The sequence below is a fragment of the Tachypleus tridentatus genome, chromosome 1 (assembly GCF_004210375.1).
Source record: "Tachypleus tridentatus isolate NWPU-2018 chromosome 1, ASM421037v1, whole genome shotgun sequence".
Classification (NCBI taxonomy): Eukaryota; Metazoa; Arthropoda; class Merostomata; order Xiphosura; family Limulidae; genus Tachypleus; species Tachypleus tridentatus.
The window spans coordinates 61,351,603-61,369,695 of record NC_134825.1 but is presented as its reverse complement, the minus strand read 5'-3'; the positions used below and the strand labels follow the sequence as shown (position 1 = coordinate 61,369,695).

Below are 18,093 nucleotides of genomic sequence, written 5' to 3'. Positions count from 1 at the left end.
CAAGCTTTTGTTGAGGATAATCACAGTATTTTGTTATTTTAGGACATGGTACAGAAATTCCTGTTGATGATAGCTGATCATAGCGATCCAAATCTCCGCTTTCTTAGTTTCCGGTTGGATTTCAATGAGCACTACAAAAGTCGCAATTCAAGACTACAAACATCACTGACTTACCAACATAGGCGGCGATCCCTCCTTCAGGCATCAATATCATAAAATTCTATAAAACTATGTAACTTCAGTTGAATAATAAGTACCTGATGAAGTTTCTTTAAAAAATTGTGAAAGTGTTGAGTAAATTTTTCAACTTATTTATGTTTATCAATAGAACTATAGCCCAGAATTCAAACTTTCTATACTAATACAAGCCCAACATTTATCACAAAGTTTTTTGGGAGATAATTCTTACAAGAGGCTGTGAAAAAATGTTTTGGTTTTGGTTTGTTTTTTTTCCTGAAATTACAGGTTTTTTTTCTCTGTGAATTTTGATATTTTCAAAAAATGGATGTCTTTAAATGTTACCATAAATATATGTAAAGTGTAATGTAAAGCTTTGAATTTGGTTTACCCAATTCAGTAACTATGATTTTGGGAAAGAATTTTGAAAAACTCAAAATGCACAATATTCAAAACAATTTAACTGTAAAAAATTAATCATTGCATTTGTCAAATCTGTAATATTTCAAGTTTATTGATACTTTATTGTTGTTTGTGCATGGAATTTGAAATTTTTATTTTCTGGTATTATTAATAGAAGCAAATAAATAGGTCATATAATTCAAAAATATTTTGTATACAAATGTACTTTTCTACCCAGAAATATATTACCCTGTCTGTATATGTATCTTTGTTCATAGTTTAAAAGTGTTGTCCAATCTTTTTTTTTTATTTCTTCAAATTTATTTGTTCCTCAAGTTCTAATTGCAAATCATGTTATTGGCTTTTGTAAGTTTGGACAGTTTTTAAAACTTAAACTGTGTTCTTTTATGTTTGTGTAATATTTATCAGTTCTCCTTTAACCATCCACAATTCATTTTGTCAGTATTTAACTTTGATAAAGTTTTTAAATATTTATTTTGTTTGTCAAATACGATTTTAAACTTTGCCATCTACTTTGAAATCATCTTGTTTTAATTTTGTACAAAAACGTAAAAAATATATATCACACAGTTCTACTCTTAAAGAAAATCTCTATAGTTTTTAAAAAATAATTTTTAAATTAGCAGGTGATATTTTCCCTATATATTATAAGAACATATAAATTGTATTATTATTTGAAGTATGAAATAGAAATATCTCCAAATTTAACAAATAGATAAACTGGTTATCTCAATTTTCATGTGTTTAAAGTTTTATCAGTAAGCTGTTTCTTGAAATTTAATGTTGTTTTTTAAACTTTATACAATTTTTTCCTTTTAACAGTTCTCTGCAGCACCTAACAACAATCTCTATACGATTTGACTTGTGCTGTGTTATATGTTTTGATGTTTTTGTCATGATTTCATGACAAAGGATGCTAAAACCAATACTAAAATATTTATTTCCTCTTACATCAGAAACAGTTGCATATTAGGCTTAAATAACATAATTTATAAAACTTATTTTAGTCTGTCATGTTTTCTTGTAATGTATTTTACAGCAAAAAAAACAGCCTCAAAAGACATTTGGATTTTTTTTTCCTGACTGAGTTTTACAAATTGGACATTTTTCGGACTAGTTTGGTATCGCAGTTTAATTGTAATCAAATAGATTTTCTCTCTTACTTGTATTGTACACAAATGTGAAATCAAAATTACACAAAGATAATGTGTATTTGTACAATATGGATATATGTTAAGGACATTTTAATACTCTTTATTACTTAACAGTCTTTGTGAAGGTAAAAGTGGAAAGTTAACTTTTCCTCAGATTATTAACATGACTGTAGGACTGGGTTCAGTTTGTCTATTAATAACATAGTGAAGCTCAGTATGATGAAGTTAATTAAGCTATATTATATTTTTTAATATTAAGTCTTATGTTCTTTTTATAAGGGTTTGAGTTTTTTTTATTGTATTTTACTTTAATAATTACTAACAGAGTTGCATAGTGTATTGTACGTAGGGAGGGAGATTCTTAAACTATAAACGTTTATAGATTTACTTAACAGTTAGTATTTTTACATCAGGTGACAAGTTTTCTTGGTGGTCCATGTAGACTACAAAATGTGTATGATTTAATAATTTTTTAACAGTTTCACATACTTTTTAATTTATGTTGCTGTATTATTAATATTAGAACTTAAGGCTGATCATCACCATTCTAGGTTGTACAGCTTTGATTTGCACTTCTTTACATTGTTTATAAGATTGTTCTAATTTTTGTGTATTTTCCTTTGGGAAGTGGCAGTACATAATTTTTTTCATCTTGTGCAGCAAAATTTCTATTAGATTTCTTTTTTCATCAAACTGAAAAAAACTCAAGATTCTAAATATTTTTATATTATAACATAAAGCTACTAAATATGATTTTAAGTTGATATTTATTACAGTGGGGACTTGTTTAGATGTTGCATCTCTGTATGTTAAACCTTTTATTTCTCAACCATTGCTTGATAATAGCTATATATACAAATAACAGGTTTGAAGTCAATGTTTCTGTATCACATGGAGTCAGCCACCCTGAATCAATGCTGTGTTGTGGTAATGAACTCTTTTGATTAACAGTAACAAGCTCTTTTTCCATCAAATATTCTGTACTTGTAATCTTTCTTTGTGTGTTGCATTTTAACTGTGATCTTTTACATTTAAACATAACTGTCATTATGTAAACATAGATTTAGGAAGTAAGAAATGGTTTCTTTCAATGTTTTGTGTATTTTGATCCAAATAATTTATTTTGTCCTGCTCTATTTTTTATGTTATTGCCTTTAGATAGAAGTTTAAAAATTAAACCTTTTTATACATATTAACATGTAAGTGTTGGTAGTTTTTGTAAAATGTTTTGAGACATTATCAATGAGTTTTGTAAACAAGAAGGTGTCTGGTATTACTGGATGTGTAAAACATTTCTAAATTCACAGTTTGTTGTTTTTTTGCATTTACCAGTTTAACATTAATGTCAGTGTGATTTTATGTTTCACTATAACTATGTTTTCAAGGTTGTTTTTTTAGTAGATGTTGGGTTTATATATATACTTAACAATAATAATCTTTATGTCCATTTTCAAGTAATATTAATAAATTGCTTAGGTTTTATTTCCACAATATAATGATGTGAAAATATTGCTTTATATGACTTTATCCACTTTATTCATAATAATTAGTAATGTTTTGATAATTGATTGTCAGAAGAATTTTTGTACCAGAATGCTTGTACTGTAGTTGTTTTTATTTTATCGTAATAGCCAATATTACATTGGATATTTGAGTATGATTTCATTCATCTCATGCTATAATAACACATTAACATTCTGAACATCTGTTATATTGTTTAATGTGAAGTTTTAGTTGTGTATTACTTCTCCTCGTGACCGGTATGAAATATAGTGATGTTGTTTAGTTACCATTATGTCATAATGCATCCTTTATTTGAATATCAACCCATGAATAGAAGTATAACTACTTATTCAGTTTTCCTCTGTATGCTAACAATCAAACTCTTTCAATGAAAAAATTATCCTTTTTAACTGAAATTCAAGATGAAATACAGTTAATTAACAATTAAGTAGAATGCAGTTGATCTAAATTTGTTCCAGTACAAATGACAATACTCCATAGAACTTACTGTTGTTTTCTAAAAAGTAAATAATAACATGGTTTGGATTAGCTTTCAGCCAAAGACAGATAAATGTTATTGGATACTGTCCTTGTCCAGTGAATAAATCAGGTTTTTGGCCAGATGCTGGCAGAGTGCACTTAGGTTTAAGGAGTTAATTGTAGTCTAACTGTACCTTTTTTTCTTTTCTTTTCTCTTTTTTTTTTTTGTTAACCTTAAAAACTCTCAAGAAATGCACACTCAAACACATTTTGAACATTAACCAGTGAAGTGAAGTTTTAAATATTATTTGCAATTCAACATTTAGTAAGACTTTTTTTATTGTCAGGTTTCATAGTTTGGTGTACTTTATCTGATACTACTAGTTTCAAGTGATTGGTACACTGATAATAAATGCTATTATTATTTTTTTAAATAATAACAATATGTAATTATATGCATATTTTTGGACATTATTAGATGCATCTTTTATTTCTCTAGTTATGCCTAATGTAGAAGTGAATACAGGCTTGTATAACAATCATTATTTGCAAGCATGGAATGAGACAAATTCTCACTCCTGAAACTAGCTGAAGAATAAGTCATAAGTGTTCATCATACAAACCATATCTCACTGGTTCCTTGGACCCCAAGAGAACAACATATTTCTTAAGATTTTGTAGCAAAGCATTGTACACACTTAACAGCAGTTTTGTTTTCATCTATAAAAGAGCTTCTGAAAAAATCGTTCTTTGTCATCTTTTTGTGAACTGTTTCTTGGAAGCTTCTGTTTCAGCATTTGCAGCTTTTCCTGGCCTTTAATTGATACCTGTTTATGAACTATGTGCTGCCTTTTTGACTGTGATGCAGGGCTAAGTAGAACAATTTATGTAAAAAACATCCATAAACATAGTGGTGTTGACAGGTAGGTTGTACACTGAAAGGAATCTATGTAGGATGAACTGATCAGACATAGTGTACTTTATATTTAGTATTTCAGGTATTTCTCTCAAATTCAGTAAGCACTTAAAGTTAATATGCATATCATTAAAAATTGTCTCACCACAAAATGGTTGGATAACAATATAAAAGCCTTTGCTATATTATGCACCAAGTCTCCATTTAAGTCTGGCAGGTGAACTGCCCTTTCACACAGTCTGGTCTCTAGTCTAGGTTTATTTTGTGATATTAAATAATCTAGTAAAACTAACAATAGCTTGAATCATCTTTATAGACTTCAGGTGCTAAACCAACAGTATGTTACTTTGTAAATGAAAGTTAACTAAAAGGAATGACAACTATGTTTTCTAGGCTACTCATACTCTTATCATTGGTTAAACTAAAATGGCTGCCTGAAATGATTGTTTATTTTTTCATCAGTTTCTTTAAATCCTTTATCCCAGACAACTTAGTGTTTTGTTGCACAAGGCACAAGAAAGCCTGGCTAGTTAGGTTCAGTTTCCTAAAGTATTGCTTCATTATGTCTGTCTCCAGCTAGTCCCAATACCATTCTTTACTGTTTTAATAATTTGGGTCTTGGCTTCTTCTGTCATAAACGCCACCTGTAATAAACATAAATGTTACTGAAAACATCCTTCTAGAATTTGTCGATGTTCACATCCATACTCCCAATAAAAACTTGGTTGAAGGGTCCCCTTAGCCTAGGCTATTTTCTCACTTTTGTATAATTAAATAGGCCTTACACAATATACTCTTCCTGCAAAATAAAAGTTGATATTTGATGTTATTAGATGAATTATAAAAACAAATAACTTACCTTTAAATTCACACAATAATGTAGTTTCCAACTTAAATAATACTTCCAACTTTCAGAGATATTTTAAAATTTTTGCCAGCAAGTCATGTAGCATAGCATGGAAATGTCCAAGTATACTGATTATATTGAATTGAAATATTCAATGTTACAGTTTATACAATTAGATAATGGATATAAAACAACCATTTAAAATCATTAATGCTTCTGAAAATAGACATGCTTATGAAAATGGCTGCCCAGTTAAACTACAGTTTCTACAAGACAATTTTTACATCAGTATGTAGACTATACATATCTCCTACACACACACACACACAACCTTCTTCTCAGATGTATGCAACTTTCAAAAGTTGCCCTCAGGCCTTCAAATCTATATTTCTGAACCAGTCTAGAAACTTCTTATACCTGATATTGGTTATCAAAATTAAATAAAAATTTTGAGTTTATTATAATTGTAGCTCAACAATGAGTAATTCAGGTATATGTCTAAGAACATAAGTTTTTGTCCCTGAAAAATTATTTTTAGAACATATTTTGTTGATAATTTAGTAAAATGAGTTTTGAAACTTTGTCATTCACATACCAAGTATTAAAAATGTTTAGATTTGGAAATATCTAGAAGTGTAAAGATTAAAATAAACATTAGTTTCAGTAAAGTGAACCAACCACGTGAGATTAACTGAGATATTGAAATGTATTCTCAAGACTGCTGGTTGCTGTCAAATAAATGAGATGTAATGTATTTTATTTTTGTTATCCCATTTTTAACTTGTTCTTTTGTTTTGATAGTTTCACTATGCTTACACATTAACAAACAATTCCTAGATTGAATTAAATGTTTAAACAACTGTTAAGTTATATCAAAGTTAAGAATAGTGTGATGTACAGGTAACTGATTGCAATGAAAGCTTACCAACTAATCCTGAGCTAATGCTTAATATTCCACAATTTTAACTTTAGTAGTCTTGTAAATGCCAGACATTCTCTTTCTAATCACGATCTTACTTTTGGTTTTTAATGGGAAGTAAAAATGTATTTAGTAGCAGTAGTTTCTGAAATTTATCTGTAAATATTTTTTGTGTTTTTTATGCCAAAGGTGTTACTCAACATTTTAGAATGTTTTCATCATGGAATATTGAAATCTTATAAACTTCATAGAGTGAAATATTTTTGTGTGTTGTTGTGTGTTAATGTTTTCTTAAAAAGCTGGCTTACAGCTTACATTAGAGGAGATACTGTCTTTAGAACTTACAATTAAGTAGTTTCCTGTTTAATCTATAACACTCATCTTCTATTTGTGATGAATAAAATTTAAAATTATATAAGGTTGAAAGTCAATTTTTTCAACTCTTCTTTAAGATTTTTTTTATATTCTTTTAAATGGTTTAGCTTGTGATAAAAAAGAGATTGTTAACAGTTTTATGAATAAGTTGTGATAAGTACAAATATTTGCATAGTTTTTAAACACCTTAAACTCAACGGTTACACTTGAAGCCAAATGTACAAATGGTTATGTAGATAGCCATTCTCTGTGAAAAAACAATAGTTGTATTTTGGTTTGTTCATACTAAGGATAATGATGTAAAAGTTCACCTATGTTTGTGTTCAAATGTGTGTGGTATAACACTATTAACTAGCCTTGTATCATGTCATAAAGTTAAAGTTATACATATATACTTCCAGTTACTTGAGTGTAACCCATGGTTGCTGTCAAATGATACAGGGTGTTCGGAAAGTCACTGTGCACTTATATATTTATTAACAGACATGTTTCAATATAGAATACAGGAGGTAAATATGAATGACAATTATAAACAGTGTTGAAAGTGACCCCTGTTGGCATCAATACATGCCTGGATCCTTCTTATTTTGTTTCTAAACTCCACTATCAGTTGCTGGCTTGAAATAGACTGAATGAATGCTGTTATCACTGCTTTCAAAACTGCACAGTGGCTTTCCGAACACCCTGTAGAATTAGAAAGTCTTTTCCTAAGCATTTTGACACTTTTTGTCACAATTCCAATTCTATTTTGTGCATTCATGTACAAGTAAAATATGTGAATTACATCACTGAACTATACAGTTGCTCCCTTTTAAATGGATAATTAAAATGGTTCCCTTTTTTATGTTCACATGCTTCATAATTTTTTTGTGTTATTTTAAGCATCTAATTCACTGTAACAGTGGAGATAAGCATGTTCTATAACCTTAATGTAGAATTCAATAAACCAGTGTTGTCGTTACCAGATATTTTCTTTTTTTAATGCATTTCTTAATTCAAATAATTCATAATCTTACAAATTTAATCATTGATTGCAAAGTAATTATACAAAGCTTAAATAATTGAAAAGCTGAATTATAAAAATTTAAAATGGTTCACAAATGATTTTTTCCTACTTTCAAGTTTGAAAACATGGATTAAGTTAAATTTTCAGAGTGTAATTATGACAGTCAATAAGAGTAATAGTTAATACATGTTCTAATCTCTTCTGTAAACTAATTCAGTAAAGAACAGTGCAAATACTGTTAGGAACAAAATACTGTAAACATTTACAGAATTTCCAATAAATCTTTGTTAATTGTTTACCATTTACTTTAAATATAGTTGTTCAAAAGCATTTTAATTCTTTATTTCAAAAACTAAAATATCTGAAATAGACTTCTTTCCTGTAGTTAGAACTTTTTTTTTCTGCAATAGAAAAATAATTATTTTAGTTGGTTAAAAACTGAAAATTTCAGTTACTTTGTATTATATAAAATCATGCCCAAAATGTCATGTTTATAATTCCTTTAGTTATAGGCCTAGTGGTTAAGAATCTCAACTCACAATTGACAGGTCACATGATGAAATCCTATCACCAAACATGCTTTTTGTTTTGGCAGTGGGAACATTATAATGTTACAGTCAATCCCACTAGTTGTTGGTGAAAGGGTTAGTTGTAGATGCTGCAGTCTAGTTGCCTTCCCTGTGGTCAGCAATTCAAAATTAAGGACAGTAGCATATAACTTGAGTAGTTTTACCATAGAAAACTTTCACTTAATATAATAAATCAATAACAAAAAAAACTACTGGGGTTATTTTGAGAAGAATTTTATTATCACTTCCCAACAGATATTACTTATGGAATTTTTTCAGTAATGTGTTTGTATCTAGAAAAAAAATACCTGCTTTAAATATTTTTTAAGATCAACAATGTACATCTGTTGATACTATAATTTTTTTATTTAGTCAAATTATTTACATATTCAGAATAATTTTAACTTTCATTAGAACACAGTAAAATGCCCCAAAACCCAAACTCATTTACCAACCCTGAAAAAAATAAAAAAATATTGAAGCAAGCATATTCTGTTTCTTCTCATTAGATGCCAGGAGCCACACTCATCTCTTCCAAGATTCCAAGTTTTTCACATTCGTTTTAATGACTGTCCAGTCTTCTGGGTGTAGTCTTCCCATCCTCCCCTATACATGCGGGCTCTGAAACATGTGTATTCACAATGAATCTTGAAAATTTTTGTCCTGATAATGAAAAGCCTTTTTTTGTTTGTTTGTATTCAGATTTTCCCACAAATCACTTGAGACTGAATAATAATCTACATTACAACTAAATTTATGTCACCTACAGTACATAAAACAACATTTAGATTATTACAGAATGTTCACATATAATTGTTCTAAATAATCATTTCTGCTTTTGGACTAGAGCTTTTGTAAATGGGTTTCTCTGAGTAAAGAAAAGTTAACTTTAAACATTTCTAGCACATTTATAGACACATGAAGAAAAAAAGAGTGATCTGGGTCAAAAGTTAAGTAAAAGTTCAAATTTGTGGATAAAGTGCACACCTAAACATATGCCATAAGGTCAAATCACATATACAAGTTAAATTTAATTAAAGGCAATGTCAAATAAAATAACCAAAAATGCACTTTTCCTGGTTAATTATAAAGCTCTCTTAAACCAAGTTACTCTAAGTCTTTTTTTCATGAAAACAAATAGCATTTAGGAAAAATTAATGATATTGTCAATAATATGAAATATTTAACAATTACTTTAGGCTTTGATACCTAATAGCTTGAAAAACAAAAATCTGAAAGTGGCCTATGAAGTTTTGTAATATACAGTATTTGAAATCTGAAATCTTCAGTAATTTGTTTAGTAGAACATTAATTTTTTTTTAAATTTATTAATATATTTTAACACATTTAAAGTATACTTCAAACATTGAAAACAATAATTCCTACCTACTAATATGTAATATTTAACCACTCAGACAACTAATACTTAACAAATCTAGCTTAAGTTTATGGACATATGTTAATGATACGTAATTTCTAGTCCATAATAAAATGGCTTTCATCCAAAAAATTGCTAATTTTCAATTCCACAAAAGACTACAGAAAAACTTAATTATCAGACAGTGCCAAATGTTGCTAAAAATATTATCAAAAACTTAACATATAATTTCTAGGAAAATTTTAATTTTTCTAATACTTCTAAAAAAGGATTCAGAGATGTATTCAGTCACATATACATCAAAAATGCTTTCTAGTAATTCTAGCCATCAAATTATTAAAGAGACAGAAAAGAACACCAAAGAATTTCTTTCTTGGTGGCCTTTCACATATGTCCATGTGAGCTTTGTTTGATAAGACTAAAACATAAGCTCAAGTTTAAATGTGAAGCTTTTCTGTTTATTTTTTGTAAATTTCTTTATCAAAAACTATAAAACATTATTTAGTTTTTACCTGCTAAACTGCATTACCATTATTTTAAATAACTACTTGAGTACTGATGCTTAATTCAGTTCATCAAAAATAAAAACTCTGTAAACAACTACTGGAACATTTGAAATCAAAACTCACTAAACAGCTGGAATATTTGAAATTAAAACTTGGTAAACTGCAAGAACATTTTACACCAATACTTAAATGAAGTAAAGACATATGAACAGGATACAAAAATGTATTTAATCATAATCAAAATGAGTAGAAACTTGTGTTAGTATTATTCCTTACTTGGAATAAATCTATGATAATTATACTGTATGCTGTAAATTTTATGTGCTGTTCAAATACAATTATTATTTCATTTACTAAATTCTACCTACAGTCTGTGTTACTCTAAATGGTAAACACTTTAAAAACATTGAAATCAAAATTAATGGAATATGAAGTTGATTAATTATTTATATCTTTTAACTTCAAAAGGATATTTTTGTGTGCATGTAAAGGTAAAGTTCATACCCAGTGTAATAAGTAAATCTATCCTTTTTGTATGTTTATTTACAAATATTCAATATCTAGTTTTTGTCCATCTTTATCTCAAAGCTAACACATACATAAATACCAAATATAAAAAAAAAGTTCAGATGAAATTTATTAATCAAATCCTTCATTATTTTTAAGAAATCATTTATTGTGAATAACAAGTATATACAATGTATTGAAAACCATAACCATGTTTGTGTACCTCTCAACAAGGAGTAAAAATATACCCACTTTTACCTAATACTTACCTAGTGTACCCAAATTTGTGGGCAAGTTCAACAGCAGCCCTTGCTTTGATAGGTCCAAGACCAAAGAAGACAATGTTTGCATCAAACTGTTGAGGCTTTGAAACTTTGTATTTGTTTTGAAAAGCATCTTCTGCCAGTAACAATGCATCTTTTACCTGACCCACTAAACAAAATATTTAAAAAACTAACATTTTCTTTTTTGAATAATGCTTATTATTTTTAGTTAAAAATGTATTCAGACATGAAAAAATACTTGTCAGTTAAAAATCACCTCAAACATTTTAATAATCATACAGTAAAAACTATCTCAAGTTTTTCTTGTAGAAAAAGATAATTTAGTAAAACCTACAAATTTTCACAGATTTTAAAAGCTTGATTAAGTAAAACATGTACATGCAAATATTGAATTTTAGGAGAAAAAACTATTAGAATTATTTTCTAAACTGATTCAAAACCTAAGCACTTATTCGATTTTAGTAATATTGTTACAATATCAGGAAATTTTATTCTACCTACTTAACAGCACTTATTCACATTTCTTTAATTTTAGTTGAAGGTTTGCTCATTATTAAGGTACATATTGACTAGTGTTACCGATACATGTGTGGTGCAACCCTTTATTAGCTATAAACACTTGCTCATAATTACTAGCAGTTTTATATTTAAACAACACATGCTATTACATGGACCCTGAGTCACTGAGAAGACCCCTACTGTTGTCTTAATAATTCTGGCAACAAGTACAAATTACATCTTAGAACATACTGCATGTCCAATTTTCCAAAGAGTCAGTCTCATTGATAAACAAAAAATGTATAGACTGTTTTAGTATTTTCTGCCTATCTCAAATCACAATTTATGTTTTTTTAATAAAGTATCATCTTTTAATATTGTGTCCTAGGGTTGCTTCTCACATGATTTTCTTTCATCAGTTTTTATTACTACAATTAATTGCAAGTTGTAACGTTTTAATTATTTCTGTTAATCTGTTTTTCCAATTACTGTTTTAATTAAATACAGAACATTCAATTATCAATGCATTGGATATTTGTTGCCACAATGAAACAAACACTTCCACTCATAGTATATTCATTAGCTTGTAGTAATGTGTATTAAAGAGACAAAATGTTAAAACCTGTCTTGATCTATGAAAAAGAGTTAACTCTCGCCAAATGGATCTCAGTTATTTAAAACCTTATGTATACAAATATAACAAATACGTGCAAAAAATGTTTTCACTCACTATTCTCTGTGTATTTACACCCTACAACTGTATGTCATTACACATATAAATCTGCTTTAAATTCATGTATAGTATGTATGTCTATAGGTATACTTTACAAAGAGGTCATATCATGTTCAATCTGTATATACAAGTGCAAGATATGCATGTTACAAGAATTATATGAGCTACAAAGTTCATTATTAAACACTGACAACTTGACTATCAGAAAAAGCAAGTACAATATCTATTTCCACCAAAAAATATCTCCATCAAATTAATAAAAAATGTCCAAAACAAGATATCACACCTTCTATAAAAATATATTTTACCAGTCAAAAATGCCTGATACAATAAAAATGTATTCCTATCACTGAAAAAAATTACGCACATATATGCGTGAGGTGATTTAAAACTATCAGTATGGTTTGAGGGGAAAAACAGTTTTAGCAAGATAACAATAAAAAGTTTTAAAAGCTCTGGGCTGTTAGGTTTAAAATAACTTGAATATTATAAATATTTATAGCATACTGGTTTTTCTTTTGGACAATTTACAAACTAGTGTGTACTGGTACTTTAAAATCTTTCACTCATTTTAATAATCTCCCTAAAAAAAAAAGATGGGGTTTTGCATACTGTCTCTCATAAAATTATGATAGTTATTACTTTATTGAATTAAATATCTTTTTGATCTCATAATTTTTGTACCATATTCCATAAGTTGTAAATAAATTACCATTACTTTAAAAAATTGGTGTTTGTTTCCCATTTACTTTGTTTTATGTTGTCTTGTAGATAAACTTAACAAATTTTATAAATAAAAAAATTAGAATAACTGTGTCTTTCATCTGTCGACCCTATGGAAAAATGTAACAGATAATGTGTAGATGTGCAGTCACTAAATTAACTGAAATATGTTCTATTTCAAATACACTGATTTGTTTTGGAAATCATTTTAACCATAAATTCTTCAAGTCATATTTGAAAAAACTAATTTTACTTACAAATTCACTGAGCATACTTTCACAATCTCAGTCAATTCATACATCATATTTGTTAATCACACTTTGAAAAGTCTAAGTAATTTTAATCATTTTTAACTACTGATGTTAAATGAGCAAATATATGTATATATATATATATATATATATATATCTTAATGTTTATCAATATAAGTATATAAAGACATACACATATGATGATTATTTTTTATAACTGATTTACTGTTATTTTCAGTTAAAATATGATACTTTATAACTTACAAGGAATGTTAACAGAACCTGGAATTGTTCCATATTCATCAATTTCCTTTGGCTCTCTAACATCAAAGAGTTGAATATCTCCACCTTGGATCAAAGCTTCTAAGTCTTCAAATGAAACGTCACGATCTTCTACCTCTACACTGTATCTTCTCTGGAAGGTTCGACTAGTCCAGTTTCCATAATAAGCTAGAATAGTACGGTTACTTAATCATTAAGTTAATGTAAAAACATTATTGATTTGTTTTTTAATAACAGTTGTCGTTAAAATAATAATACTTTGAGGAATCAAAGTTATTTCAATAATATAATTCTTAAACGATATATGAAATTATGAATAGTAGAATAACTAATAAATCATACAAACCTATAAATTTAGCAGACCAAGTGAGATCTGACTATAGTCTGTGGGTCTAACTGATCTAACGATAAGGTTATTATCTTTTTATCAATCTTGACAATTCCAATTTTCAAAACAACGTTTACTTCGAAGTTAAAATACTTACTGTTTTGATAGAATTAAAAAGAAAGTGAAAATTAACATTATCTTAAAACTAATGTTAATATGAATAAATATTAAATGCAAAACGTCAGCATATTTCAAACTTTTAAGTGGTACGTGAATGAAAAAATTACTTACCATGCACTGGACTTTTGACATTGTTAAAAACGCGTTTGCTTTTGAGCAAACGAACCGACGGGAACTCACACTCAGTTCTATACAAAGAGTCAAAGCAGTATAAAGAACTTGATGTGCTATAACAGTTTCGGTAATTTTTTTGACAAGACACATATGAAAATAATGTGTGTTTCTTTCCTAATTTACATCGTCGTAATAACAATTTTGCAGCATGCGTAACATGTGTCGCCGCCATGGTCATGAGGAATGAGAGCTTGACTCCGAGTAACTAACACTCAAGGTTGAAAATAGTTCCGTAGTACTGCCTGCTTACTTGTTCCAGAATTCCTCATTATTGTTGCGTTACACATAGGAAGCTGATTTGTTTTCTGTTGTCTTTTTGAGTAACATTGTGGTGTTTTCAGGTCAAACCGCTGATTTCCCGACATGTATCAGATAAACATAATTCCATTCCCAAATAATAACAGGAAATAAAAAAAATTGCCCTGACTCCTGAACAGATAACCTGAGGATTCCAATTGCGTGTAAAACAGATTTTTGTTTTGAATCTCGCGCAAGGCTACACAAGGGCTGTCTACACTAGCCGACCCTAATTTAGCAGTTTAAGACTACCACCCACCGCCAACTCTGGGGCTACACTTTTACCAACGAATAGTAGGATTGACCGTAATCTTATAATGTCTCCATGGCTTAAAGGGCGAGCATGTTTTGTGCGACGGAAATTCGAACCCGCGACTTTCAGATTACGACTCAAGCGCACTAACCACTTGGTCATGCTCAGCCGTGTAAAATAGAGACTAGATGACGTTAAAAATAAATAAAAAATTACAAAAAAAGAAAAAGACAACCACTTTCACTTGGATGTAGTTAGTCCCACAATTTTTTTCTCTCTTTCGTTCTTTAGACAAACACTGCTGGCCAAAATCTTAAGGCCAATGAACATAAAGAAAAAAATATATATGAATTTTGCGTTGTTAGACTCAACCATGTATTTGAGTAGAGCTTCGAAAGATGAACAGGCCCGCCATGGCCAAGCGTGTTAAGACACTCGACTCGTAATCCAAGGGTCGTGGTATCGAATTCCGGTCGCACCAAACATGCTCGCCCTTTCAGCCGTGGGGATGTTATAATGTTACGGTAAATCCCACTATTCATTGGCAAAAGAGTAGCCCCAGAGTTGGCGGTGGGTGGTGATGACTAGCTGCCTGCTCTCTATTCTTAACTGCTGAATTAGGGACGGCTAGTGCAGATAGCCCTCGAGTAGCTTTGCGCGAAATTCAAAAACAAACAAACAATCTAAAGATGAAAATAAGAAAAAGGAAAATAAAAACCTTTTTTATCATTTGATAGGGAAAATGTGAACACTATGAAATTAGTCTAAATACTAGCTGGTCAAAAGTTTAAGACCATACTGAAACGAAGTGTTAATCGGTAAACACGAAATGAAATTTAGTCATTTGTGTTCAAGCATTAGCGTTGTCAACATCTCCCACTGACATCTCCTGTGTTACATTGGGTAAAAACATGGAAAAGGCTAAAAGGTTGACAGAGTTTGAACGTGGCAGAATTGTCGAGCTGCAAAAGCAAGGTCTCTCTCAACGTTTCTCTCACTGGTGAGATTGGGCATAGTAAAACTGCTGTTGCAAATTTATTGAAAGACCGTGAAGGATACGGAACGAAAATTTCAAGTGGTCGGCCCAAGAAAATTTCGCAGGCATTGAGCAGGAGGATTCGACGGGTTGTCCGGCAAGACACCAGCCGATTGTCGAACCAGATTAAGGCACTTTCGGACGCAGAATGCAGCTCAAGAACAATGAGATGGCATATCCGAGAGAAAAGCTTTAAAAACCGTGAACGTCTTCAAAGGTCACGTCTCCTTCCACACCACGAAAAACTCAGTTAAACGTAGCTGAGAAGCACCAAACATGGAACGTAGAAAAGTGGAAGAAAGTTTTGTCCTCTGATGAGAAAAAATTTAACCTGGATGGTTTAGATGGTTTCCAACGTTACAGGCACGATAAGGATATCCTATCAGAGACATTTTCTACACGACACAGTGGAGAAGGTTCCGTCATGATTTGGAGTGCTTTCTCGTTTCATGGAACAATGGAGCTTCAGGTTATAGAGGGGCGTCAAACAGCAACTGGTTACATTGACATGTTGGAGAGAGCATCCTTATTGACGCTTGTGTGGAAGTGACTGGATCTTTTAGCAGGACGACGCTGCAATCCACAATGCCCGCAGGACAAAGGACTTTTTCATGGCGAATAACGTGATTCTTTTGGACCATCCAGTGTGTTCGCCCAAACTGAACCCCATTGAAAATGTTTGGAGATGGATGGCAAGGGAAGTCGAATGAAATGGACGTCAGTTCCAAACAGTACATGATCTTCATGAAGTCATCCTTACTACTTGGAATGACATTCCAGCCAGCCTTCTGCAAACGCTTTTATCGACTATGCCAAAGCGAATGTTTGAAGTTATCTGTAATGACGGCCGTGCAACTCACTACTGAGACCTCTTGTTGGGCATTTTCTACCCTGTTTAGAATTTCTTTTTGGTATAGTCTTAAACTTTTGACCAGCTAGTATTTAGGCTTATTTCATAGTGTTCACATTTTCCCTATTGAATGCTAATTTTTTCCCTTTTCTTATTTTCATCTTTCGAAGTTCTACTCAAATAAGTGGTTGAGTCTAACAACGCAAAAATGCATATTTTTTCTTTATGTTTATTGGCCAGCAGTGTATCTCCATCGAATTGACCATGATGATAGCAAAAATAAGTATTTGTTACTACCTAGTACAATACAACTAGCTAAGAAAAGCGTTACTCAATTCAACAGTTGCAAACTCTCTTTGTTAACCTGAAGATGACCTGAGAAGGTTGAAACGTTGTTATATACTTTATTTTAATAAAAGTTTTAATAATAATACCAGCCGTCTTGAGATACACTTTCAGAAATTGACGTTTCCTGGAATCCTCCACACCTCTATCTTGGGCGCCTCTCGAGATGCAACTAGTACCTGTAAGCTCTTCTTCAGCTTTGGGAGGTAGTGGTCACTTCAGAGGTTCGAGCACATTTGACATTATTTTCTAATAATAGTGGCACATCCTTCAATCATTTCTCAGGCTTTGTTTCTTCCTTCAATAGTACCAGAAATGATAATAAAGAAGACTGCTGGACAACTTGAATGATAGTCTTCTTCAAAATGATAGAAAATTTCTATTAGTGCATTTTCAGTCGCAGACTGCTGCTTTCCTCAGTATATTTGTCTTTTTCTATCGAAGGTATTAGTGATAGAGCAGCTTTTTTTAGAGACTGGATGGCCAACCAATCACACATATTATGACATTTCACATGTCAGATATCTTGCCGAGAAACATATTTTAATTCATGGGCTTGAGCATCATATGGGTCAGGCAAGACCTGAGCATCCCATTTTTGGTGGCAATATGTCCTGTAATGATAATTTTGAAATTGAAGTTGATGTTATAAATACAGTTACAATTAGTTATTTAGATGGGCTACAAAATTTTATTTTAATAAGATTTTACCATCATTTGATAAACTGAATATGATTTTAAGAAAATGAGTTGGCTTTTGTAATGGAACAGAAAAAGATATTATGAGGGTTAATTATTCATTTTTATCTATGATTAAAATAAAATTTAAATGGATTTGTATTGTTGAATATAGTTACCATACAATGCATCCAGCTTACTGGAATTGTTGCAAAGAAGCTCCCAAAGAGTCTTGAAGACTATATAAAAGATCTGTATAGCCATTTTGGCTTTAGTACCAATTGATAAAATTTTATAAATAAACTTCAGTAATTTTTAGTATGTAAAATGCATAAGACTCTGGTACCTGGTGAGACCAGTAAACAATGTGTGGATGGAATGCTGAAATAGTGAGTTACATTACAATTATGTTACACGTCGT

General features: G+C 30.3%; 2 protein-coding genes across 5 annotated transcripts in view; one reads left to right on the top strand and one right to left on the bottom strand.

Moving 5' to 3' along the window:
• The window catches only part of LOC143249817 (gamma-tubulin complex component 3 homolog), a 65,710-nt gene extending 59,444 nt beyond the window's left edge, over positions 1-6,266 (top strand). For all 3 annotated transcript variants that reach the window (XM_076500329.1, XM_076500308.1, XM_076500318.1), the window contains one exon: positions 43-6,266. In XM_076500329.1, coding sequence (XP_076356444.1) covers positions 43-216 — 174 coding nt within the window. In that variant the 3' untranslated portion in view covers positions 217-6,266. The remainder of the gene's footprint in view (positions 1-42) is intronic.
• On the bottom strand, positions 4,197-14,681 carry LOC143249820 (uncharacterized). 2 transcript variants are annotated; one of them, XM_076500356.1, is made up of 4 exons: positions 14,151-14,543; positions 13,514-13,699; positions 11,030-11,192; positions 4,197-5,297 (listed from the first exon to the last, which is right to left on the bottom strand). In XM_076500356.1, the coding sequence occupies exons 1-4, from the start codon at positions 14,389-14,391 to the stop codon at positions 5,285-5,287; spliced, it is 603 nt and encodes a 200-aa protein (XP_076356471.1). In that variant the 5' UTR covers positions 14,392-14,543; the 3' UTR covers positions 4,197-5,284. The 2 variants fall into 2 exon arrangements, with proteins under 2 accessions (XP_076356471.1, XP_076356460.1); XM_076500345.1 differs by lacking the exon at positions 4,197-5,297 and adding an exon at positions 8,588-8,990 and having other exon boundaries at positions 14,151-14,681.
• Between the last annotated feature and the right edge of the window lie 3,412 nt (positions 14,682-18,093).